Below are 26,382 nucleotides of genomic sequence, written 5' to 3'. Positions count from 1 at the left end.
GCCTGTATGTGGCTCAGCCATTGTATGGAAAAATGGTCTTGAGATTAAGGCATTGGTCTGTGGCTTGGGAGACCACTGTTCAATTCCCAACTTCATCTCAGCCTTACTGTGTGGCCTTGGTTTAGTGTCTTAAACTTGAGCTTCTCCCACTGAAGCCAATAGAAGGGGTCTCATTGAATTCAATGGCCATAGAATTGGGCTACAAGTTTGTCTAGCCTTCAGTTCCCCATTGATAAAAAGGGGACAGTGATATTTCTTGACCTCAAGGGAATGTGAGGTTCTTGGGTATTATGGTGATGGGGACTAAGATCTCAGCTAGATCTTGTAGAGGAGCACAAACATTGTCCCATTCTAGGGAGCTTGCAGGTGCTAGTTTCCTAGATGAGGGTAAGGTGGATACGGGGCCAAGGCCCTCTCCATACCAGCTTGGACAGCTTATAAGGCACATCAGCGGCCCAGGGCCTGAGCTTAAACTTGATCTAACAATGGGCAAAGTCAATGAACATCCCTGATCTTGGCTGTACAGATGTACTCTGGAAAAGGAGGGTGGAATAACTTAATTTTATCTCCTCTGTGCCCCCTTTTCAGAACTCATGCAGCACCCATAGCGCTCGAAGAATGTGAGATATGGGGGAAATTTCCAATTGGAAGGAGCTAATCACAGCAGAATCTAAATAACCACCACTCATCTTACTATACACTGCTCTCTCATCAAAATACAAAGCACTGCACTGCAACACAGCCTGCGTATCAGGCATCAGACCCTCAGTGGTAATGGATATTAGAATTTTGGAATACTTCATACTTTAATACAACGTATTTAATACCCATATGTAGGTCTGTAACCATTGTTCAGGTGTAACACTAGCGCCATCTAATGATCAACTACAATATAGTTAGGAGGTGCAGGAAGAACATGAAACATGGATGTCTGATTATTATTATAATTAAATGTATATGAGTAATACATGTATTTGTCCTGTTTGCTATTTTTTCAACGGCTTCACATAATATTTTCGGTGAATCAGTTGCTCTTATGAAGGAGAGGTAATTTGCATAAGTAAAGTTTAACTGAAAGCATTCTTTGGCTTAAATTCTTTGTGAAATATTACATTCACTGTGGCAAAGAATTACAGGCAAGAATTACATTGCAATGATGGAGTTAAACAATGCTTTTATTTAGCAGGATTACATTCATTATATAATCAAAGGTCAGTGGCAAATCAACTGAAATTTAATGTGCAATACAAAAAAATAGTCAAGTAGATTATGACTCTATTTCCTGTTTAAGAATAAAATTCAGCAGGAGTTCCATGCTCTGAAGTAGACTCATTTAGACTTTAAGACCAGAAGGGACCCATCATGATCATCATGCACATTGCAGGCCACAGAACCTCACCCACCCGTTCCTGCAATAGACCTATGCCCATTAATAGCTAAAATAAGATTTTTGAATAATCTAAAGTAATTATGGAAATAGTTTCAATTACTGAACAATATTCAGGACATATAACACATAATGCAGAGCGGAACTTCATTGTTTTACCCAGAATTCAAGCGGTTATGAAAACATTGAGAATTGTTTTGTTTTATCCTTGGTTCTTTTCTCTTTCAGATAAAACAACCGCAAGGAAGAGAAAGTGATGGATAGCAGGATATTATTTTATTTCAGTGGTGCATTTGCAGGAAGCATGACAATTTTCCTTCACCACAGAATGATTACAGCCAAAGAGGTCTTTTAAGGTGGCACAGTTTGTATATTTATCCATATACTTGCAAGGGTTGGCTGAAATAAACCAAATGGTAAACAGAGTTAGATGATAAAAGGATAAGTCAGTCCTAAATCAGTTAATTGTTTTCCTTTCAAAATGTATTTTTCAATCCATTGTCTTCATAAACCTATGTAGTCTTGTTTGCCTCTCTGTTTTTAACCTGCTGGGCCTCATTCTGAGCTCAGTTAAACTACCTTCAATGGATTTACACTGGTGTAAGTGAAAGTAGAATCAAAGTTGTGCTCAGGCCACGGTAGAATTTAGTCACTGGCATTCACTGAATATCACTTTGAAGCAGAAGACCAGCCGTATCATACAGTGTAACAAGCCAGAATCAACCATTGTACAAATCAGCTGAAGTTAGTGGAGATACAAAAGGACTGAACTGTAAGGTTGTACAAAGAATAGGACAGTTTATTTTCATTTTTGTTAGGAATTTATTGTTCTGAACACAAATCATTGTTGGTATAATAATAAGCACCTTTCCTCTGAAGATCTCAAAGTGTTCTTTAAGCTTTAATAAATTAAGCTCCACAACAAAGTACAGTGAAGTAGAGAATTATTCTTTTTCTCAGCTTCAGAGACTAGAGTGGGAGGGGGGTGAATGCAAAGTGGAAGGTGAAACTATTTGCACACTTAACCATATACACACTTTTGCTCACACTTAACTGAGGCCTGCAAAGCTCCAATGCATATGCAGAGCTCTGTGCATATGTGTAACCCACCAGCTTGTGTGTGTATTGGGTGTTTGTGTCCCTAAGTGTATGGGGCTGAAAAACTTTAGATTGAATACTTAGTGCTGAGGTCTCCAACAGAGGGCACTGCTAGCACTTCCTAGATTACATAGATCACTGATGCATGTCTAACGCTATGACAGAGCTGATGGGATTTACTTTACCCATAACTGTTTTAATTATTAAATTAAACTGTTATTTATTAAATATTGCCCAAAATAGCACTTCTATCGTTTGAGAGATACCAGAGGATTTTATTGTACAGTTTGAGAAAAAGCAGAGGAAAGTTGTATAAGTGTCTGTTTTAAGTTTCTAAGGGATTATTGTGAAAGAGTTGAGTAAACAACAGATTTCAAAGGGATGAGGACTCTCTTGACAGAACTCTCATCACAATGTTATTCTTAAGGCTATGATTCCGTGACTTTACCGGACCTCCCTGTCTTCTTCGGCTTCAGCTGTCAGCTGCTGAAGCTGGGCCTGGAGGAAGGACTGTGCACCCCTGCCCTGCAACTGGGGCCGGAACCAGGACCCTGCAGCTTGCAGTGGGGGCTGCAGCCTGGGTCATGCCCCCCCCTCGTGGCTTCCCAGGGCCGTGTGACTCTCCCCATCCCCCCATGGCTGCAGCTGGGGCTGTGAGCCTGAGTGGCTATGGCTGGGGTTGAAGCTGGGATTATGTGCCCCTGCCCCACAGCTGCCTCCAGCTCAGGAGCTGGGGGCTGTGCGACCCCCCCGCCCCATGGCTGCAGCCGCTGGAGCTGGGGCTGTGCCCGCCCCAGTGGCTGGGGGGCTCGGCCTGTCAGTCTTCTCCATGGGACTCCAGCTGTCATTCCTCCCCCCCACCTAGCTCTGCCCCCTGGTTATTTTTAGTAAAGTCACAAAGAGGTCAGGGGCTCCTGTGATTTTTGTTTGTTGCCTGTGACCTGCCTGTGACATTTATTAAAAATAACTGTGAGAAAATCTTAACCTTAGTTATTATCCAAGGTAATCTAGCATTATTTATTTCTTCAGGAAAGATTTGGAAAGAACAAAAGACCATTAACTTACTGCAGAGTCCTCGGTCGCAGGCATCAGGGCAATCGCCACACGCTGGTCCCTGTTTGTATGGTTTAGATAAATCTGCTACATTGTTTCCTCTGAAATTAAAAAGCAACCCAAACATAATATATCCCTTTAAAATAAAGTTAACATACTGTATAACATAGAACTCATTCCATAGATTGTGTGGGAAACCTGCTTCTAAACAATCCTGTTTTAGTTCAAATTATGCTTTGTTCTATTTGAAAGGAAAGAAAGACATACATTTCCGTGATTATAATTTTTTTAAATTCAACATAATAATTCGGTCCTTGTATAGAATATACAGTAACACAATTAATCCTCTGCACCTTCCATCCAAAGACTTCCAGATATGTTTTGGGCAGTAATGAAATAACCCTTATAGCACCCCTTTGAGGTAGGTCAGTATTGGAGGTATACAAATATTAAAATACCCTCTCTCCCTCTGAATATTCATTTACAACTAAATCAAAACTTGCTTTTGAAAATATCTGTGGCCCTCTCCTGTTTGCTTTGCATGAATGTCTGAGCGCTTGAGCTCCGATTCAACGGCCCAAACCTGTTCTGCAAGGCACTTAAACGTAGGCTTTCATTTCAACATTCAATAAAATAAATATTAACAATGTGACCCAACGTCAGTGCATGACTGTTTTAGCTTCACTCCCTTTGTATCGAAAAGTGTTGACAACGTCGATGCTTGCAAATTTTTACCCAATTGAAATAGGATATTTCTAGGATATTTCAATTCTAGGAGCCATTATCTGAGCATGCACCTGCTTCCTTGTTTCCCAGTTTTTAGTCATGTAGATACCTTAGAAGTAGGGCTGTCAAGCAGTTAAAAAAATTAATCATGATTAATCGCGCTGTTAAACAATAATAGAATACCATTTATTTAAATATTTTTGGATGTTTTCTACATTTTCAAATATTTTGATTTCAATTACAGCACAGAATACAAAGTGTACAGTGCTCACTTTATATTTATTTTTGATTGCAAACATTTGCACTGTAAAAAAGAAACTTCAATTCACCTCATTGAAGTACTGTCGTGCAATCTCTTTATCATGAAGTGTTGAACTCACAAATGTAGAATTATGTAAAAAAGAACAACTGCACGTAACCATAAAACAATATAAAACTTTGGCGCCTACAAGTCCGCTCAGTCCTACTTCTTGTTCAGCCAGTCGCTCAGACAAACAAGCATTCAGTGTTGGGGGAGGACAGCAGAGGGGGGAAGTAAGCAACGACTTGTGCAGGAGGAGGGTCTGGGAGGACAGGGGCTGACAATGGGGAGGAGCAAGCAATCACTTGGGCAGGAGGAGGGGGAGGGAGGTGTCTTGCTGCTACTTCTGGAAGGGTGGTTTCTGGTACTGGGCTCTCCTCCTTTTACTGAGCTAGCTGGGATCCCTTCAGCTGAGTGGGCCCTTGCTTGCAAAGGAGGGTGGCTTTTACCTCAGGGACTCACCATACTCAGGGGAGGAGAGGCTGGTGCAAGGAGGCTGAGCTCGCCAGGCCCACGTTCTCTATGGGGTACCCCCAGAGCGAGCGACTCGCTAGGGGCAATGGGGCACGACGCAGGGGGGTTGGTCCCGGGAGTGAAGGGCCAGCCGGGAACAATAGGGCCTGGGCTGGCTAGGGTGACGATACGTCCCTTTTTCAGCTCTGTCCCGGCTGTCCCTACTTCTTCGCCAAAACGGGTCATTTGTCCCGGAGGCAAGGCAGAGTGGAGAGAGGCGGATGCTGCCTGCAGGTCAGCTGAAGGCAGCCCTGCCCGCCCACAGGAAAGCGGAGAAATCTGCTGCTGGAGAGCAGTGCTGGCTTCAGAACTGACCCCTGGGTGGCACAGAGATGGGGCGGGGGGGAAATAAGCCTCAGCCGGGGGAGGTGAGACGCTCGGGGGTGGGGATCAGGCTCAGCCGGGGGCAGCGCAGAGCAGGGGGTGGGAATCAGGCTCAGCCAGGGGTGGCGCAGCACTATGGGGGGATTGAGCCCCAGCCATGGGCAGTGAGAAGCTGTGGGGAGGGTTCAGCCTAAGCTATGGGCGACACAGGGCTCTGGGGTGGGGGTCAGCCCCTGAGCTTGGGATGGAGGTCAGTCCCAGCCCTGGGTGGCACGCGGGGGAGGGGTCAGCCCCAGCTGCGGGCGGCACAGGGCTGGGAGGGGGAGACCCCACCATGGGCAGTGTGGAGTTCTGGGGGAGTGGGGGCAGCCCCAGATGTTGGCAGCACAGGGTGGGGAGGAGATAGCCCCAGCCCCGGGAGGCATGGGGAGGGTGGCTCAGGTGAACCCTGCAAGGGGTGAGGGGTGCCTCTGGCATAGGGTGACCAGATGTCCCGATTTTATAGGGACAGTCCCGATATTTGGGTCTTTTTCTTATATAGGCTCCTATTACCCCCCCCCCCCCCCGCCCCACCCCCTGTCTTGATTTTTCACATTTACTGTCTGGTCACCCTACGAGTCTGGCAAGCGCCTGGCCATCCTGCTTTTACTTAAAAAATGCGGGGATGAGACCTACATTACTTTCTGTAGCCTCTTCTTTTCCCATCCTCTGGTAGCGGCTTGCATTACTGCGCCTGACCAGACAGGTTCTTCGGAGCAGCTCATGAGGGTTTGCCATTAATGCGCGTTAAAAAAATCAATGCATTAATCGTGCAGTGCGTTAATCGCATGCGTTAACGGCAGGTAATTGACGGCCCTACCTGGATGGTTTCAAAACATCTTACAGAGTGTTTCAACTTAAAGGAAATATATATTGGTACGTACGAGGGACAGTACTGGCAAACATAAAAGAACTGGAACTTATTCTGAGGACAGTAGGCAACTCCACATCCAATCTGGTAAGAACGATACCAAACCACCTGCAGGCATGAAAATAAGTACACTCAATCAGCAAGGTTTCATTTCATTCATGGATTGTCTGAGATCCCCTTCATGGTCTCACAGAGCAGCAGCCCTTCAGTTCCTAAACCCATAACATCCCTCTGGGAACTGTAGCAACTGCTTAGATGGAAAAGTAATATCAAGGAAATATTTCTATATATTTAGCTTTTAAAAAAATGCAGTTTAGCAGCTGGGAGAAGGAGGAGCCTGAACCATGTAACCAACCACCTTTTGTAGAGCACCTGTACGATTTTTCAGACAAGAAATGTTTCGTTTCTAATCAATGCTTTGAAATATGGTGCTTTGACATTTCCAAATCAACATTTTTCAGAAATGGTCATTCCACAATTTAGTATATTATTAGTAATTTAAGATACTTTGACATTTGGTCCCATTTTGGGAAGAAGAAAAATCATAATTTTCCGCTGGAATATATCTTATTAAATATCTGATCCAGTGCCCTTTGAAGTAAATGGAAAGACTCTGAATTAGTTCAGTGGACTTTGGATCAGGCAGTGAATGACTGATAACAGTAATGATAAGTTTCTAGAGGTGTAGTCTCCTAACTTTCCTTAATTACACAGACACATTTCCATTGAATTTGATGGAGACACATGGGTGTTCAGATAAATATATTTTATTTCCAGACTGGTATCACTTTTCTTCCTAAAACAATATTTCATTTGTTGGAAATTTGTCATTAATCCCCATACCTGAGTGTAGCCACCAATAGGGGCATTGTCATTGATTGCTCCAGTACCATATTTGAAATTAGCCACTTGCTTATACCAGGATTGGATTGCATCAGACCAAGGGAGCGGATAAGTTGCCTGTAATATATTTTCACCACAGAGGACATCTGAAAATAGAAATGAGGCAGTTTCAAGACAGCATGAGGACAACTAGAGAGACTGTAGGAATAGCAGAGAAGATGTGAGTTACACCCTACAGTTAAGTTAACCACCAGATTTCCACCCTGTGCATTGTCTCTATTCAGAGAGTCATCAGTTCCAAGGCCAGAAGGGACCATTGTGATCAGCCAGTCTGACCTCCTGTATAGCACAGGCCAGAGAACTTCCCCACAGTAATTCCTGTTTGAATTAGAACAGATCATTTAGAAAAAAAACACTTCATCTTGATTAAAAATGTCCAGAAATGGAAAATCCACCACAATTTTTGATACATTGTACCCATGGTTAATTAACCTCACTTGAAAATTTACACCTTATTTCCAGTCTGAACAAAGCAGTACCTATAAGCCTGTACCTCTAAGAAGGGAATTATTGACCTGATCCAACCCCAGTGAAGACAATAGAAAGTGTCCCATTAACTTCCATAGGCTTTGGGGCAGGCCCCGTATGCCCAGAGATGTTCATTTGCAGACTTTTTAAACTAGAAGCATCTCATTAAAATACCAGATGAAAAGGGCAGATTAAAAATAATAACACTGATTTCTAGTTAAAAGTTACCATCTGTTCTTGGATTAACAGGCTACCATTAAATATTAGATGAAAATAGTCTCCCCCCCAATAGCTGATTATGGTGTACATACCACCTGTGCAAACTTCTTTGTTTGTAAAATTCATTCCTGTGCAGGAGACTCACTCAAAGCTTGTGCCTCACTCTAAGTCCCACTTTACTAATTATTTGTATTACAATAGCATTTAAAGGCCCTAACAGAGATTAGGGTTTAGTTGTGCTAGGCACTCTAATGACATAGTAAGAGACAGTCACTTCCCCAAAGAGATTAGGGTTCATGTCTCAACAGTCAAGACATGGCACACAGAATTAATGGATTCCTCCCCCTGATCCATAGAAAATGTCTGGGGTTTTTCCCCCATGGATTTTGGTGGGGGCAAATGGGAAAGAAAAAAAAGTTTGAACCAATTTTTTCCATGGTGAAGAAAACATTCACTCTCTGGAGGAGATTGTGTGTGTCAAGTTTCAACTCAGGTGGATTTTTTCCTTTATTGCATTGTTGGCCCCTAACTATATGGATTTGGAAGTGAAATCTCAACCTGTCCCATATCAGTGCTCCTGCTCTGCTAAAATAACACTTTTGCAGTAATATGGCTGTACCTGTAAGTCTCCAGATGGTTATTTCAATCACTCATAATTTATAGTTACTCTTCACTTACCATTGACGACTCTCTCATTTCTAGGACTGATGGACATTTTACACTGATCTGCCCATCTCTGAGCATTGTCCGCAGCTTCAGGACTCCAGAACTCGAGGAAACAAGGAGAGATATCATATTTACCTTTTGGTAAAACCAATCCGCAATAGTGAATGTAGAACAAAATACAGATCTGGAGATTATGGCCTGGCTATTCAAGGGGTGTCAGTCAGAATAGGCCCATGGAAGTCACTGTAGCTAGGCTGGTTTATACTAGCTGGGGATCCTGAATGTTACAATGTCCTGAAGATTTCTTCTACCTATTTGAAGTGGATTGTTCCCTTAAATGAAAACTCCTCAGCCCCAGAGCCTAAGAGGTGACCCTCTTGTCACCATGAATGAATAAACCAAAATCTCTATAGTTTAGAGCCTAGCCCTGAAAAGTGCCATGGTTTGTGATGGTAGCAATGTTTGGACCAATGGAAAGGTCTGTAAACCAGTTTCCAATCTGCTTTAATAATGGTTTGGCAGTCATAAAGGACATGAAACCTGTATTGTACATTAGAAATATGTTGAGGCAAACCTTTTTTGCACAGTTCTAGCACACAAAGATCCAGGAGCTGGAAATCCCTGCAAAGGGGGCCTGGAGGGACAGCATCTGCTATTCCAGGCCTAGGCACCACTCAGGTCTTATTTTGAGGGCTTAAATGGGACATAAATGGTGGAGAGCCCATGTACTAGACTCCTGCACAAGAATGGGAATTTCTCTCCTAGAGCTCCTTCCATTCAAAGATCTCAAAGCAATTTAGAAATGCTATTGATGTAAGATTCCCGGTGACCCTTGGAGGTAGGTGAATATTATTCATTCAGTTCAGTAGATGGGAAAACTGAGGCACAGAGGTTAAGGGTAGGATTTTCAATAGCATTTGGGCTTCTAAGTCACTTCAGTGGTTTTGAAAAAATTCCTCTGTAATTGACTTGCAGCAGAGCAGGAGCAAATCCTGGCCTACCAGTGCCTAGGCCAATGGCCAACAACAAGGACATGCTTCTCTCCCACTCTACTTACATTCCCACAGCTTAGCAGGAAAGCTGCACCTTATCATGGAAAGGATTCTGACGGCCAAGTTTGCCACTCTGTGACAATGGGAAACATTTCAGATCTGTAGGAACAGCAATGCCATGTAGCTTACCATCTTCAGCATGTTTCTGGCAGTGGGATTCACCCCTCGCCGAAGGTCATTGTGCTTGTCAACGATCATCTTTTGGTTATTCTCATTTAAATTGGACAAATCATAAAAACCCAGACCTGGATTCTAAAATGAAAATCACAGGGAAAATTTCGTCTCATTTTTGTTTGCCAAATCCCACCACACTCAAGGCATTAACCTATGATCCCAGTTGACTATTTTAACAACCACTGTTTGATGATTCATAGAATATCAGGGTTGGAAGGGACCTCAGGAGGTCATCTAGTCCAACCCCCTGCTCAAAGCAGGACCAATCCCCAACTAAATCATCCCAGCCAGGGCTTTGTCAAGCCTGACCTTAAAAACTTCTAAGGAAGGAGATTCCTCCCTAGGTAATGCATTCCAGTGCTTCACCGCCCTCCTAGTGAAAAAGTTTTTCCTAATATCCAACCTAAACCTCCCCCACTGCAACTTGAGACCATTACTCCTCGTTCTGTCATCTGCTACCACTGAGAACAGTCACAACCCTTCTGAGCAAAAGGCAATTAGTGTCCCTGCATACTTGGATGACAACAGCCTCACAGTGGATTTACCAACTCCAAACTGATTCCCCACTGACCGGTAGCAGTCTGGCATTGCAAGTTTCCACACAGTGATCATCACTCGCTTCTCCACTGTCAGAGCAGATTTAATTTCAGTGTCACTGCACTACAGGGCTGAGGAGAGCTCTGCACACAGTTCCTGGAAAGTAGCCTTGTGCATATGGAACTTCTGCCGCCACTGCTGCTCATCCCATAACTGCATAATCCCACCAATCAGTGGGTGTTTCTCGGGACCAGAAACGGCGCTTACCTGTGTTCAGCTGCTGCACAGCTACCAGCAGCAACCGGGAATTGTTTTGTTCTATGGCTTCCTGCAGGGCTGCTAGAAAGACACTGCAATGTTCCGCCCCGCGGCTTTGGAAATATTGCAGGATAAGGAGTGTGGTGTTTGTAATGCTTGCAACAACGGTGCACAACTGAGTGGGGTCCATGCTTCTTGGGGTATGGCCTATGCATGGCTATGCCAGTCTTTTGGAAAAAAGGCATGAAATATTATGGGTTCCAGCTGAAATCAGGGGAAGGAGGGAGAAAGTGTTGAAGCCATGTTCCCAGTCCCCCCTGAGAGAGAGAATGTTTTGGTGCCATGGAGGCATTGCAGGCCCTTCCCAAAAACCCCTGTGGTGTGTTGCACTGTCGGATAGCTACCCCCAGTGCACTGCTCTCTGCATCGATGCAAGCACTGCTAGTGAGGACATGCTCCACTGACATAAGCCATGTGGTGTGGACATGCACTACCGACTTAATTACTGTGGCAGCTGGATGTCAACTTAACTGAAGTAGACTTAAGTTTGTAGTGTAGACATGCCCTCTGGCTTCTCCGACCACCCCGAGCGGGTGCTGGGGGTGCCTACCTAATGTGGCTTCCCAAAGAAGGTATGGGAAGCTGAGCCACTGGAGCCATCTCCAGGGAATAGACTTAGAGTGGAAGGAACCCAATCTGTCTCTCCGCCTCCTCTCTCACCACAGCTGTTTTAACAGCAGGCAAAAGGATTGCTCTCCTGGTATATACCCTACTTCTCTTCCTACTGGTTGGAGTTGCAAGAGCCAGCTCCTTTGTCAAAGTGCCAGTCCCAACCCACATCTATAAAATGGGGATAATGAAACTTTCCTGAAATTCCTCCCTTTACGAGGTGCTTTGTGACCTATGAAGTAAAAGCCCCATAACAGAGCCAAACATTTATAGTTTAGTCACCTTAATCCTCACACTAATAAATTCACACCCAAGTGAGAAAGTTCCTGTGGCTTACTATGGTATATGCAGCCATGATTATACTGTACTCATCATGTTCTTAGGATTTGTTTAACTGGCTCTCACTGGTGTTGGAAGCATCCCCTTGGGTTATGGAGCACTGTCAGTAAATGGCTCTCCTTCTTAGTGAGTAGTAGAAAACCCATCTCGCAGCATTCAGCCCCCCACTCCTCCATTTAGAGCCTTCCCTTCTGCTTCCCCAGTCAGTAGGTACCCAAACTCCCTATTTGTCTCTTGGTACCCCAGTCAATCTCTTCTGACTCTGCCCCCTCCCACTGTCCATCTTAATATGCATATATTTGGCTCCTTCTACCTCCCGCTTTCCTGGCTTTTCTGGCTTTCCCTTCCATTCAACCAGTTCCTCAACTCCCTGCTCCTCTTTGCTCATTGCAATTTCCCTGGCTGCTTTACACTGCTCCTTTCCACTGATACCTTCTATACCATCCATCTAGTCACCTCTGTCTGCCACTCCCACTGGTTAGCGTCATCCCTCCCATTCCCTTAGCATGTTATTTTCAGTGGTCCCTATCTTGCTGGTCCCTCCCCTTCTACTTCACCAGTCAGTGGTGACCCATTTTGTTTTTATCTGCTGGTGAATTCCCTCTTATTCCTACAGCCACTGAAGTCCTGCCCCTCTCCCGTTCCTCCTCAATTGACCCTCTCAATCTGAGAGCTGGCTTTGGGAATGCAGAGATGGGCCTGAACAACATCCCCAGATCCAAACATCCCTGAATGTTTGGAAAGCACGGATGTGGATCCAATATCAAACTTTGCAACTAGCCTCTTGTCTCTAGAATGGGCTGAACAAGATGCTGGGGCCCAAACACCTCCCTACTTTGGAAAAGCTCATGTCTGGATCAGCACTCAGTGGATTCCTGGCATTTAAGTTAAACGGCTTTAGAGTGAAACCAACTCATGACCTGCCAGGGAAAGGTTTGTTGTCAGTACCTCAGTGAAGAGAAGGGTATGGCTCACAACCAATAGGGAGAAGGATCAGAAATTTAATTTTAAAAGATGTTGGAAAACTGGAACTTTACACGTTTTTGAATTGAAATATCCCAAAATGGGACCCTTAATTCTCATAATCTCTACTGTACAGTATTTAGTATATAGTACTGAGATCAGAGCAATCAGAGATTTGTTCTGTAGCTGCTGATGTCAGTGGAGATCCTGTGTGCATCTGTCTACATCAGTTTCAAAGAAAGAAAAACACTTTAAAGGGAAAAAAAGTATTCTATTCCTGAAGGAACAGTGCAGGTAACAAAAGAGCAATGAATGAACCCAGTTTGCTATGGATCTCATTGTGGCCTGCATTTTTTTGTTTAATCTGTGACTAGAAAACAGTTTTATTGAACAAAATAGAATTGGAGTTGAATATCAGGAGGATGCTGAATGCATGCAAATGATGTTTCAGATCATTGTGGGAATTTCCAATGTAATTAATAGGTGTCAGAGGACATGTCAGGGGACATGGACAACAGAGAGTTTTGGATAGCGGAGATTCAGATAAATGAAGGTGCTCTGTATGTGAATAGCTATGAAGTGTCTGTCCTCTGTGAACGAGCAGTGCCTTTAGAAACAGCCAGCACTAAACCACCTGCTTTTCCACTTGTTTCCATTAGGATGGCAAAGTGCCAGGAAGGAGTTCCAGAAAATAATGGAATCACCACAGCACCAGCATTTCCATACCAACAAAGTTTGATTCTCCTCTTGCTTGCACCAGTTTAAATTAGATATAATCCCACTGAACTCAGTGGAATTACACCAGTATAAGACTAGTGTGAGAGGAGAAGCAGACCTTACCTGTGGTGAATATTTACGTAAACAAGGGTGGATTCTTTGAAGGGAAAAATGTGGAAATGCTTAGAACACATGCTGAGGTAATGGGTACTGGTGGTCAAATACCATCTGTACTTATGGAACTCCAGGCAACTAACTATTTTGGAGGTGGCTTAGTACAAAACTCAGCCCATTCCTATTCCTCTGCATAGAAATAAAGGTACATACCTGTCCAACAGCTTGGTGCAGAGCAGCAAGGCACACGATCACAGTTAGCAGACCCATCTCTGTGAAAAAATAAACACCGTGTCATTTAATCTCTTTTCTGTCAAAGCTTTTGGTGCACTTGCAGAAGCAGCTTTTTTGTTTGTGGAATATATTTCTGGAGCAAGACGGGGTGATTTGGGATGAAGGCAACTTGGGTTCTAACATTTTAATGGGAAAAAATCTTCTTTTGTCTCCATTTCTCTTATTTGAAATAACTTGAATGTGCAGCAGTTTCCTGCCTGTCTTCTCCCCACTTTATTAAAGGAGCCTGCTTTGTTCATTGATGCAGTAGATCAGGATCTCGCCACTGCCCTCCTCAAAGAACATAGCGTTGAACAGCTGTGTGCAGGAGAGAGGGGCTGTTTTAACAGATGCTGCACTGAGATGGATATACTAGTCCTCAGTTCCTTGCCCTTCCTCGCCCATATCAACCCCACACTCATTCCTCCCACAGGTGACCCAGTCCTCTACCAATTTACACATAGCACTCCATTCCTTGTTAACGTTCTTCCACTCCCTTCTCCTGCCCTGCTAGTTGCCTTTTTTCTCTATTGCTTCCTCACTGCTGATTGCTCAAACTCCCCACTGTTTCCCAACTTGGCCCTAAACCATTATGTTTGACTTGCCTCCCCTAACTCTCAAGTCAGAGATAAGAAGCAGGGAGGGGGGTGAGGTTTAGAGCTGGTCAAAAAAAAATCAGAATTTCTGCCCTATGGGAAGTTCTGATATTTTGAATTCCGCCCCCCCAAATTGGGTAGAAAAGTTAGAATATCAACATTTCTTACTGAACAGAAAGCTACAAAAAATTCATAAATGTTGAAACATTTCATTTTAGTTTATTTCAACACTGAACTGAGTCCACCTGAGCTTTTGCAATGCCTCATGGAAGTTTTAGTTCCAGGGTGTCTCATCCAGATTCTCCTCTCTGGACTGGGCTCCCTGGCTGGACTACACCTCCTGTGATGCACCATGGCAGTTCAGAGGGGAGACTGGGATACATGATGAGAGATGTAGTCCAGCCAGGGAGCCCAACCAACAGAAGAGAATGGGTGTGTGCAGCACCCAAACCACAACTCCCTTGAGGCAGTGCAGCATCTTAAGTGGACATAGATGAATGTTGCATTGACCTGAAATGAAACTATTTGATTCGATTTGACAAAGCAAAATATTTTGATTGGGGTCAACCTGACTCAAAAACAAAATGCTTCTTTCATTTTCCTGACTGAAAAAAAAATTATGGCACAATTGATATTTTCCTGCAGAAAATGTTGATTTTGTGGAAACTGCATTTTCTGTCAATGTTTTTTTCACAAAAAATTCTCACATAGCTCTAGTTATGTGTTGGGGGGAAGGGGAGGAGGGTGTCATATCAGAAAGCAGGCAAGAAGATCAGGTCTCTACCCTCCTTGTCTCCCCATTACTAGATACTTTCCCTGATCGCTTAATTCGCTTGCACTGGTAGGGAGACTGGCGAGATGACTCCTGCTGAATCTTTTCCATGTCTAGATTCTATGGGCCTGATTCTGCTCTCACTCTAATGCGACTGAAGTCAGTGAAATTATACAAAGGTAAAACTTGTGTGAGGAAAACCAAGCTCTTAATATCCCACCATCTCCTAGATTTGATCAGCCCTGCTACATTCACACATTAAAATATATATTCCTAATACTGAGTAGGGATACCCTGAACACAGGTGCCATGAGTAGCAGAGGTTACCAAGTTAGGAAACATAGCCTCATTTTTCACACCAGCTGGCTCCTTGGCTATGCCAGGTTTCTCCATGGCTCCTGCCATGGCAGGCCTGCAGAGCAGCCATTCAGACTTTTCCGGGAAGTTGGGTTTGGGGTTGATAACTTCTACATTATGGTGCTGAAAGCAAGGGTGTATGTGTCTGTGTGCTTGTTAGTTTTTTGTTTTCTGTTGTGACCAGAATTGGAGTGAATATTCACAGAAGTGGTTTTTGCAGGATTTAACAAAGCTCTATTCACCTTCATATGGATGGATTATTCCCTCTGTGCATTTGTATAATACATCCATCCATACATAAGGTGAGATTATTTTTGCACTATTGCTTTTTTAGATGGTCAATGTATTTGTTGGAACTCTTGATTGAAACTGGGTCATAAGGCCAGGTTACTTCAAACAGATAACACAGTAAAAGGTCACTGTGATACCAGAACATATTCATGGGGTAAAATTGCTCGAGATGTTGAGAGTTAAATAGCAGATGCCGCTTGCCCTCACAGTGCCCAGATTATGAAAACAGACTATTGTTCCTTGGGCTGATAAAGTGACTTCCACAGGACAATAGCCAATTGAGAGAAAATTTCAGTCATAGAGCAATATTATATATAACAATAAATATTAGCTTCAGCCTGTTGTATAAACACAGAAACTAGGTAAAAAGAAAAGGAATACTTGTGGCACCTTAGAGACTAACAAATTTATTTGAGCAAAAGCTTTCGTGAGCTACAGCTCACTTCATCAGATTCACGTAGTGGAAAATAAAGTGGGGAGAGTTTATATACACAGAGAACATGAAAGAATGGGTGTTACCATACACACTGTAACAAGAATGATCAGATAAGGTGAGCTATTACCAGCAGGAGAGCCGGGGGGGGGGGGGGGGGGAGGGAAGGGCCGGGAACGACCTTTTGTAGTGATAATCAAGGTGGGCCATTTCCAGCAATTGATAAGAATGTGTGAGGAACAGTGAGGGGGCGGGGGGAATAAACATGGGGAAATAGTTTTACTTTGTGAAATGACACATCCACTCTCAGTCTTTATTCAAGCCTAAGTTAATTGTATCCAGTTTGCAAATTAATTCCAATTCAGCAGTCTCTCGTTGGAGTCTGGTTTTGAAGTTTTTTTGTTGAAGAATTGCCACTTTTAGGTCTGTAATCGGGTGACCAAAGAGATTGACGTGTTCTCCAACTGGATTTTGAATGTTATAATTCTTGACGTCTGATTTGTGTCCATTTATTCTTTTATGTAGAGACTGTCCAGTTTGGCCAATGTACATTGGCAGGGGGGCATTGCTGGCACATGATGGCATATATCACATTGGTAGATGTGCAGGTGAATGAGCCTCTGATAGTGTGGCTGATGTGATTAGGCCTTATGATGGTGTCCCCTGAATAGATATGTGGACACAGTTGGCAACGGGCTTTGTTGCAAGGATAGGTTCCTGGGTTAGTGTTTTTGTTGTGTGGTATGTGGTTGCTGGTGAGTATTTCCTTCAGGTTGGGGGTGGCTGTCTGTAAGCAAGGAGTGGCCTGTCTCCCAAGATCTGTGAGAGCGATGGGTCGTCCTTCAGGATAGGTTGTAGATCCTTGATGAATACAGACTAACAGATGAACGCATCATCAAGGATCTACAACCTATCCTGAAGGACGACCCATCGCTCTCACAGATCTTGGGAGACAGGCCAATCCTTGCTTACATCAGCCCCCCAACCTGAAGCAAATACTCACCAGCAACCACATGCCACACAACAGAACCACTAACCCAGGAACCTATCCTTGCAACAAAGCCCGTTGCAAGGATACCATCATAGGACACCATAGTTTCCTGATGTGACTAACAGTACAATCAGTATGATGGTTACAGTTCCCTGCACTGCAGGCATGAGTGATGCCATTGACTGTAGCGTGGGAAATGCCAGACCAAGTGGGAGGCAAAGGTTTTAAATTATTTTCGTTTAAAGTGCATTTCTAATATTAAAGTCGGCTCATAGGACTAGCTCTGCTTGCTGCATTTGCAGAAGTAGCTACACTGAAGTCAAAATTTCAGTTTGTGTGAGTGAGGCAAGCAGGATATGGCCATGTTTTTTAGCAATGAGAAGATGTTCCATCATCACGGAGTAGCCAGGGTCTAGGCACTGAGGAAACATTGTCCCCTCCCCTACCAGCCAATGGTATATTTATGGAGTCACTCATGCAGGCTACTTTACCACAAGCAGCTCTAGTTTAGCCTGGCTGTGCTGAGGGGAGACCAGAGGATCCACACTGTCAGAACTTCTGCCTCGGCATGCTCTATCCTTCCAAACTCCATGTATCTTGCTACATAGAGCTCACACAGCACCAAACAGGGCATAGCTCATGTGCCCCCCACACCAACTCAGACAGTCTCTTCCCCATTGTTACATAAGAAAACCACACCAGGGGTTTGAGACTATGCCCAATAAAGCTAGTGGCAAAGCTGTCATATAATGCAGGCTGAGTCTGAGTTCTGCAGAGGGAGGGAAATCTTTGGGTGCAGAGGTATTGTCTGGATTTCCCTCAGAACATACATTATCTTCACTTTTAAAAAGAAGACCAAGGGAGGCTGAATTTTTATGATGATTCAAGGCTTGATACAAAGTTAATTCTAAGATATTAATGTATAGTGCTTGAAATTCCCCAGATAAATGTATGTTAAAGGATACAAAACATGTCTAGCATTAGTAATAAATTAAATGTTTGTTTCACAAACTTAAAATATTAATACACATTTGCACTCAATAAGATCTGACAATCAAGCCCACCCATATTAATAAATTGGTCCGTATCAGACTATATTATCCAAGATTTTGAAACCTAGGCACTGAAGGTAGATTCTTAAATAGATATTTGTGCTCCCAAATACAATTTTATACCAAGTAAATGGGATTAATTTCAATAGAGTCAGGTGCCTAAACACCTTGAGGGATCTGAGCCTTAAGTGCTCTTGAAAATTCCAGCACTAGAACCCTAACATCAGGTACCCAGGTTTGAAAATTGTAGCCATTTTATGCAAATTGTAATCATATATTAAAAATTCCTAATGGTAAAAAATCTATTAAACTACAAAGTTAGAAACAAATTCATACATTTGCCTTTTTACAACCCAACACAATTTTTTTCCTAGCTGAGAAATTTTTCTGACCTGTTTTTAATGCTGGGAATTTTCTGATAATTTTGCGACTACCAGTCATTGGTAGGGTTTGTTTATTCAGTTTACAGTGTAATAAATTATTTTCTATCTTTTATGTGTTTTACATTTATGTCTTTTAGTTTTTTTTCCATTCACTAAGAATATACAATTAACCTGTTTTTCACTGAAATATTTAATATACAGTCTAATATACTGTACACATGAGCAAGTTGTTTAGTCTCTCTAGAGGAGAAAAACCTGTGCTCAGATACCCTGGTTTACATCAGGGGTAATTCCACTGAAATTACATCAGCATAAAATCAATGTAAGAGAGAGAAGAATCAGTCTTTCAGTGACTGAGCTTAACCACTTGCAAAGCAGGATAACAGATACCCACTGTGCAAAGTGATTTAAGATCCTTGCATGGAAAATGCCTTGAGATGATGGGCCAGATTTGGATCTGGATTACAGTGGTGGGAATCAGATTAACCCCACTGATTTTAGGGGAGTCATTTCTCATTTACACTAGCACAACTTAGATCAGAACGTAGCCTGGTAAATAGAAAATATTATTTATTAGTATAGTTTCCCTGTGGGATTAGTGCATTAAAACTGTAAAATTAAAAGTAAAGACATTTTGGTACTATTTACATTCTGAATAAAATACCATTGTGAGACAGTGCTGAATAAGTGTTTTCTCCAATATAATTTCTGTTAAAAAAAATTAGTTACCTTTCTCCAGCCTGAGTCTGTCTATCTTTGGAAGGGCTGTAAGTGTTTGAAGTTATCTCCACTCTAGAGGTGTATATATAGCACACCTACTTCCTGTTTTATAAACACGTGGTTTAAAAAAAAATTACAATATCAGCACAGTGCAGCATTCTTTAAAAAGAACTAACTTTAATCAGGGAACAGCTGACTGAAATTCAGCTAGTCCACCTGTGGTGTTCTTGCCTTTAAAAAACAAACAACAACAACAAAACAAAACAAAAACAGAAATTGGCTCTCCTAACACATGCCAGGCCTGGGAAGGTCAGTCCTTTCACAGAGCAGGTGAAAATTCTTTGCCAATGTTCCACAAAGCTGACCTGTAGGCACTTCTGCTAAAGGGGGAGGTCATGTAGCACTGATCCTCACAAAAAAGAAAGAAGGGTTATAGTGGCAATGACTGCTTTGCCCTAGTAAAATAATGGAATAAATATTAAGGGGGGGAAATTACTGGGCCAGCTCACCCCTCTCTAACACAATAGCCTCCTTGCTAAGGAAAACTCTGCGCTAAGCCCACTCAGAGTTTTCCTGGAACTGTTTCCTATGTTAAAATATCTTTATTATGCTAGCTTCCAGAGGTGAGACTGGGGCCCCATTGTGCTAGATGCTGTACAAACACAGAGTAAGAGAAACACGGATTGTGTTTGGAAAATGTCCAGTACATAGGTGCATGTGTGTTTGGTTTGCACCTTTCCCCATGGAAAAGGACTCTAAATTCCTTTCCACAGCATGAAAAACTTTTCTACTTTACCACTGATTATTGCAGAACACCTTAGGGCATCTCACACTCTGAGGCATTAAGGGTCCATAAGAAACAGCAACAAGACCTGGAGTAGCATTTAGAATTCTGATGAATGGAGCAAGGGGCTGAGCCAGTCACACTCTCCCCAGAAAGTGCCCAGGCTGCCAGCCCTCCTCCCTACAAGCAAATGGAAGAAGTAAATGGAAGGGGTCTAAGTATCTTCTACAGGGTTAGGACAGGACATGGGTCAGACAAATCCTAGAGTATTATGAGGAATAGGTCATTGGGCCTTTCCTCCTTCTTCCCATCAGAGCAGTGGTTCCCAAACTGGGGTTCATGAACCCCTAGGGGTTTGCGAAATGTTACAGAGGGTTCTCGGGAAAAAATTCCCTAATGGCGGACAGAGCTGTCCCTAGGGACACAGGGCCAGCAGCCCGGAGCCCCTGGACTTCCAAGAGCTAAGCAGATCAAAGCAAGCGTATCTATCACACTGAGGAGATTTAAACTTCAAGACTCCTTATAAGAAATGGAAAGGGAGGTGGATATTTTTTGCTGTTTTTAAAATTAAATAGGCAGCTAGTATTGTTTTTAAAATTATTATGAAGAACAGGTTTAAGCTTTGTTGTCATGTGCGTTGTTTGCCTGGACTGCTCAAGACCTGAAAGCTTGTGTAGGAGATGGCTTCTTAAATATCTTCATGCTGTTTCACATCTAATACTCCTTGATGAAACATAGGAGCCTTGTCTTATAACAGCTTATTCAAAGTGATACAAGCTACGAAAGTGAGATCTTGGAAGAGTGTTGCCGTTTTCATAATGTAATAAAAATACTGTAATGATAAATAATAATAATAAATAATGTGTAATAAGCATGCCGTACAAACAAATTTTATGTTTCCAAGATCACTGCTTTTATAATTTATACGCAGGTAAAGGAGAAAATCCCCGGAAATATTCATTTTTAGGAGGGGGTTTGCGAGACTTGACATTTTATTGAAAGGAGTTCACAGGTTGTTAAAGTTAGGGAACCACTGCATCAGAGGACAATGCAAGGCAAGAAGTGAGCCTGTACTATATAGGTGAGGGAGGCTTTGTGAGAAGACCTAGATCTATGGGGTTATGACAAAAATTCTGCCACTCAAACCCTCTCTAAGAGTTCTGAGTAGTTCAGATGAGCTTTGCATGAGAAATGTGCATATTTATTTTTGGATGCTTATCTGAACCTTTTGAAATTCGTTCATCTAAGAGGCCTCACATTTCCTTTCATGCTCTGAAGTAGGTGCACAGAGGCTCCTGATTTTTGAGTCACTTGAGCTGCGCTAGCTCTCTGAAGAGACTGGCAATTTTCCTTCAGGCACAGCACATTCTCCCAGGATACCAGGTGGTGAGCAGGAATGATCTAATATTAGCTCAAACCTACACCCAGGTAGCACACAATCCTTTCTGTGTGGGGAGGGACACTTTCACACGTCTAACGAGGCCCCTATTGAATATGAAAACACACAAGCCACAGTATGATAGATGTGAACCCGACATTCAGATAATCTGCAATGCCAACAGCAGTGCATTTATGTAAAATAATATTTCCATAAGCCAGAAAGCAAGGGCCTGTATAAAGAACAATATGCTCACAAACATTCCTTTACAAAATCCGTACTTGTATATACAGGCACATCCCTTTGGTGTACAGAACATTTTTTCCCCACAGCACTTTATAACTCATTACCCGGGGATGAAAGAAGGAGGAAGAACCCAAAGACCAATACACATGATGTCTGGGACTGAGGTACAGAAAACAATTTGGCACGGTAATTAGCTTATCTTGAATAGGGATATGTGCAGGGGTGAGGCATTGGATACCAAACATTGTCATATATTCCTACTGATCATTGCTAAATGTGGGTTGTAAATTGAGCTTTATGTATTTTGGACTGGGTCTATAATGAAGTGCTTCCTTCCCCATCCTACACATAAATCATAATCACCAGAATCTGATTAGAATCGAAGTACTAGGGGTGTAATCTTCGTGCCATTAAAGTTAATGGGAGTTTTGCTACGTTTTCTCTTAGGGTATGTCTACCATGCAGTTAAGCACCCATGGCTGGCCTATGTCAGCTGACTCGGGCTCATAGGGCTGTTTCATTGCAGTGTAGACAATTCAGCCTTGGAGTAGCGCATGGGGTCTGGCACCATTCCCCCTGGGGGTCTGTGAGCCTGAACATCTACCCTGCAATTAAACATCCTGTGAGTGTTTAATTGCAGTGTAGACATACCCAGAGCCTGCCTGGTCCACCTCTCATTGAAGTCAATGGAAGAGTTCTAACTTATTATTAACTTCAGTGGACATTGGATTAGATCCCAGGATCCCCATCGGTTGAAGGGAAATAATGATGTTGTTAGGATTAATACATTGATCCTTGTGAGCTGCTCAGATGCCCTGGCAATAGGGGACATACAAGCACTCAGATCTTGCTAGGGAGCATAGACCCTGCTCCCTTCTGGTGCCTCAGAAGATGCTAGTTGCCAGAAAGGGGACAGGGTGGGTATAAGGCCATTCCAAACCAGCTTGTAAGGCACAGAGGAGAAGCAAGCTGCACTCTTGTATAGTGATTATGCAGGAAATATAGAACTTATTAACAGTAGTAATGCTAGAGACACCCACCCACCCAGATTAATATCTTGGCATAATTTAACCCTAAACCGTTAAAAAAATAGGAGATGGTCTTTCTGTGTTTAACTCAGCTTGAGTAACCACAACAGCTAACTGCCTAGGTAACCGCAATCTCTTGCTAAATTGTGAAGTAACTTCCTCTTTTATCTTTTTCTTCTATTTTATATGCTTTAAACTTTGTAATAGAGATATAAGATCTCAAGCTATGCTACTTGATGCAGTTTCATAAGGCATAATATAGATAGATACATTTAAAATGTGTTAATTACAATATCATAAAATTAAAGCTATCTAAAGTGATATATAAGAGCTAGGTATTTTATTTTATTGTTAAAGGCATTCTCTAGCAGACCCCTTCAGTTTGAAGAAGCTTCATCGCCTAGGCAACTTGATTACAATGTATTGCAAATAGTTCAGACCGTGTTGTCTATTTAAAATAGAAATTGATTAGTAAGATATATAACTAATCTTTAACATAAGTATATCTAGCAAGGTGTTTATTTTGTATCAAAGAAGCTGATAAATTCAAATGGTATGCTGAGAAACCAATGTGAAGTTAAATCTTTAAGGTGAGTCAAAATGTTTTAAGGCCTAAATGATTGTAAGACCTGATTGACTGCATGATTGGCAGTTGTACAGAGAGAAAGTTCCATATATGCAGCGATCCTACAGACTATCACTGAAGTATAGGGAATAATCAAATACTGGTGCAGAAGTTTGCATTGCTCTTTTTGTATGATTTCATTAATTGTTATGTTTCAGAGTAGCAGCCGTGTTAGTCTGTATTCGCAAAAAGAAAAGGAGTACTTGTGGCACCTTAGAGACTATCCAATTGATTTGAGCATAAGCTTTCGTGTGGTGTAGTCTGGGTGAAAGCTGGAGGCATGTAGGTAGGAATAGCGGTCAGTAGGTTTCCGGTATAGGGTGGTGTTTATGTGACCATCGCTTATTAGCTCCCAGACCACACCACACGATCCATTGTCTACAGCCAAGCTCTATGATACAACCGCATTTGCTCCAACCCCTCAGACAGAGACAAACGCCTACAAGATCTCTATCAAGTGTTCTTACAACTACAATACCCACCTGCTGAAGTGAAGAAACAGATTGACAGAGCCAGAAGAGTACCCAGAAGTCACCTACTATAGGACAGGCCCAACAAAGAAAATAACAGAACGCCACTAGCCGTCACCTTCAGCCCCCAACTAAAACCTCTCCAATGCATCATCAAGGATCTACAACCTATCCTAAAGGACCGACCCATCGCTCTCACAAATCTTGGGAGACAGGCCAATCCTTGCCTACAGATAGCCCCCCAACCTGAAGCAAATACTCACCAGCAACCACATACCACACAACAGAACCACTAACCCAGGAACCTATCCTTGCAACAAAGCCCGTTGCCAGCTGTGTCCACATATCTATTCAGGGGACACCATCATAGGACCTAATCACATCAGCCACACTATCAGAGGCTCATTCACCTGCACATCTACCAATGTGATATATGCCATCATGTGCCAGCAATGCCCCTCTGCCATGTACATTGGGCAAACTGGACAGTCTCTATGTAAAAGGATAAGTGGACACAAATCAGATGTCAAGAATTATAACATTTATAAACCAGTCGGAGAACACTTCAATCTCTCTGGTCACTTGATTTCTGACCTAAAAGTGGCTATTCTTCAACAAAAAGACTTCAGAAACAGACTCTAACGAGAGACGGCTGAATTGGAATTAATTTGCAAACTGGATACAATTAACCTAGGCTTGAATAGAGACTGGGAGTGGTTGAGTTATTACACAAAGTAAAACTATTTCCCCTTGTTTATTCCACCCCCCCGCCATTGTTCCTCAGATGTTCTTGTTAACTGCTGGAAATGGCCCAGCTTGATTATCACTACAAAGGGTTTTCTCCCCCTCCACTCTCCTGCTGGTAATAGCTCATCTTAAGTGATCACTCTCCTTACAGTGTGCATGATAAACACCCATTTTTTCATGTTATGTGTGTATATAAATCTCCTCACTGTATTTTCCACTGAATGCATCCAATGAAGTGAGCTGTAGCTCACGAAAGCTTATGCTCAAATAAATTGGTTAGTCTCTAAGGTGCCACAAGTCCTCCTTTTCTTTTTATTAATTGTTATGTTATTGGAGACTGACCAAGTGAATGATTCAAATGACATGATAGTGCTGCACGATAAATTACTAAACAAAGACAGAACCATCCAGGAGGGTGAAGACACTTTACAAAAAACCTCTGTTCTAACTTCAAAATTGATCTTCCTACAGAAAGCTGACATTGCTGATGGAAAGAACATGGAATTGTGCAAGGTTGGCCAAGGGAACACACCACATAGCAGCCCACACAAAGTAATTTGTGGAAGTAGGTTACTAATGAGGGCTAAGGCAAAAGAAGTTCAACATATGGCCCAACGTGTCTTATAAAAATTGGCATGGCACAAAAAGTTTGCACAAAGATATGGGAATCTTCCAAACAAGGTTGCAAGAAGCCATAAGGAGACACTCTGTTTTTTCACTGAGTCATGAGAAGGGACACAACTTGCATTCTGGTTGGACATTTCACATTTTTACCAGAAGCACTGGTCACTTTCCAATAGGCAGACATCAGCTTTGCCAAGGAAAAGAACGAGGCAATGCAGCCCTGTAGAAAATGTCTAAAATGTCCTGTGTTCTGCATATTGCTTGTTGAAGTTGAAACGTGTGGATGAGTGAGCTCACCTCCTTCTTGGAAACAACTAAGGTCTTGTCACTGACAAGCACTCAGTTAATTCTGTCTTTTAAAGTCCTGTGTTGGGAGACTGCTGCAAAACGTTGAAAGAGAAGAGGAATTCAGCTATCATAATACCTTGAGCTAATCACCTGAATTAATTCTTTATCTATCTCGAGAAACTAGTAATTACAGTTTTGCAACTGAACTGGAGAACCAATCTTCCTGCCAGCTCCAGTTTATAAGTAGCAAAAGGACTTGTATTATTTACTCGTGTCAACTTGGTTATGCTAAGTTAAATGCTTCTCAGAAAGTACTTACCTGAGTTAAAAGCCTCTGAATAACTATAATGCACCATATGTACTTGTATTTCACCAATAAGTTTAGTCTCAGTTGTCCAGAAGTTATGCTAAATCAATAAGAATTGAGAACATTAAGGCTGGAGAAACTCCTTGCACTAACCAAGCCTAATATTGTTTGTAATAGGACCCTGTGCTACACTACAGCACAAGTTAGCTGTGAGAAATCCTGAGTTTTCTAATAATTCAGTTTAAAAAAAATTAAAAATCACAGATTGTGTGGTCAAGAGAATTGACAGCTTCTTAGACAAAAAGAGGAAGAAGTTTTGAATTGACTAGTAAGCTATAGATTTTACCACTATTTGAACCTTTGCTTAGAGTGGCATAAGAGTTTATAGCACTGGTGAAATAGATTGATAATTAAGGAACTTGTCCCAAATATCTAAATCCTACTTTGGAACTGTTCTGGTTGAAGTGACATGGGCAGTGACATCACTCCATTGGCAGATAAGCTTGACTGGAAGTAAACAAGTATCTATGTTTAGGATCAATACTTCTGTGTTGATGCTGAAATCATCTGCCTAGACTAGGGTAGGATAAAAGTTGGCCTTTGGGAAAAGACTGTAATGAAACCTA

At 42.4% G+C, this 26,382-nt stretch overlaps 1 protein-coding gene across 1 annotated transcript; it reads right to left on the bottom strand.

Annotated features, from left to right (window-relative positions):
- Nucleotides 1-1,157: 1,157 nt before the first annotated feature.
- Nucleotides 1,158-19,418, bottom strand: LOC102946105 (serotriflin). The gene is made up of 8 exons (XM_037893887.2): nt 19,269-19,418; nt 13,605-13,663; nt 9,750-9,872; nt 8,581-8,671; nt 7,156-7,301; nt 6,326-6,420; nt 3,551-3,639; nt 1,158-1,786 (listed from the first exon to the last, which is right to left on the bottom strand). Exons 2-8 carry the CDS (start codon nt 13,659-13,661, stop codon nt 1,659-1,661), a joined length of 729 nt encoding a protein of 242 aa, XP_037749815.1. The 5' UTR covers nt 13,662-13,663; nt 19,269-19,418; the 3' UTR covers nt 1,158-1,658.
- Between the last annotated feature and the right edge of the window lie 6,964 nt (nt 19,419-26,382).

The sequence above is a fragment of the Chelonia mydas genome, chromosome 3 (genome assembly GCF_015237465.2).
Source record: "Chelonia mydas isolate rCheMyd1 chromosome 3, rCheMyd1.pri.v2, whole genome shotgun sequence".
Lineage (NCBI taxonomy): Eukaryota > Metazoa > Chordata > Testudines > Cheloniidae > Chelonia > Chelonia mydas.
Note: the sequence above shows the minus strand (reverse complement) of the source record. Positions and strands in the feature narration are given on the sequence as shown.

What these genes read in the sequence shown, in the direction of transcription:
- LOC102946105 (XM_037893887.2), bottom strand. Translation starts at nt 13,661, where the DNA reads ATGGGTCTGCTAACTGTGATCGTGTGCCTTGCTGCTCTGCACCAAGCT. An exon ending in TGCACCAAGCTGTTGGACAG is followed by an intron (nt 9,873 to 13,604) that starts GTATGTACCTTT and finishes TTTTCATTTTAG; the next exon opens with AATCCAGGTCTGGGTTTTTA. An exon ending in CTGCGACCGAGGACTCTGCA is followed by an intron (nt 1,787 to 3,550) that starts GTAAGTTAATGG and finishes GGTTTATTTCAG; the next exon opens with CCAACCCTTGCAAGTATATG.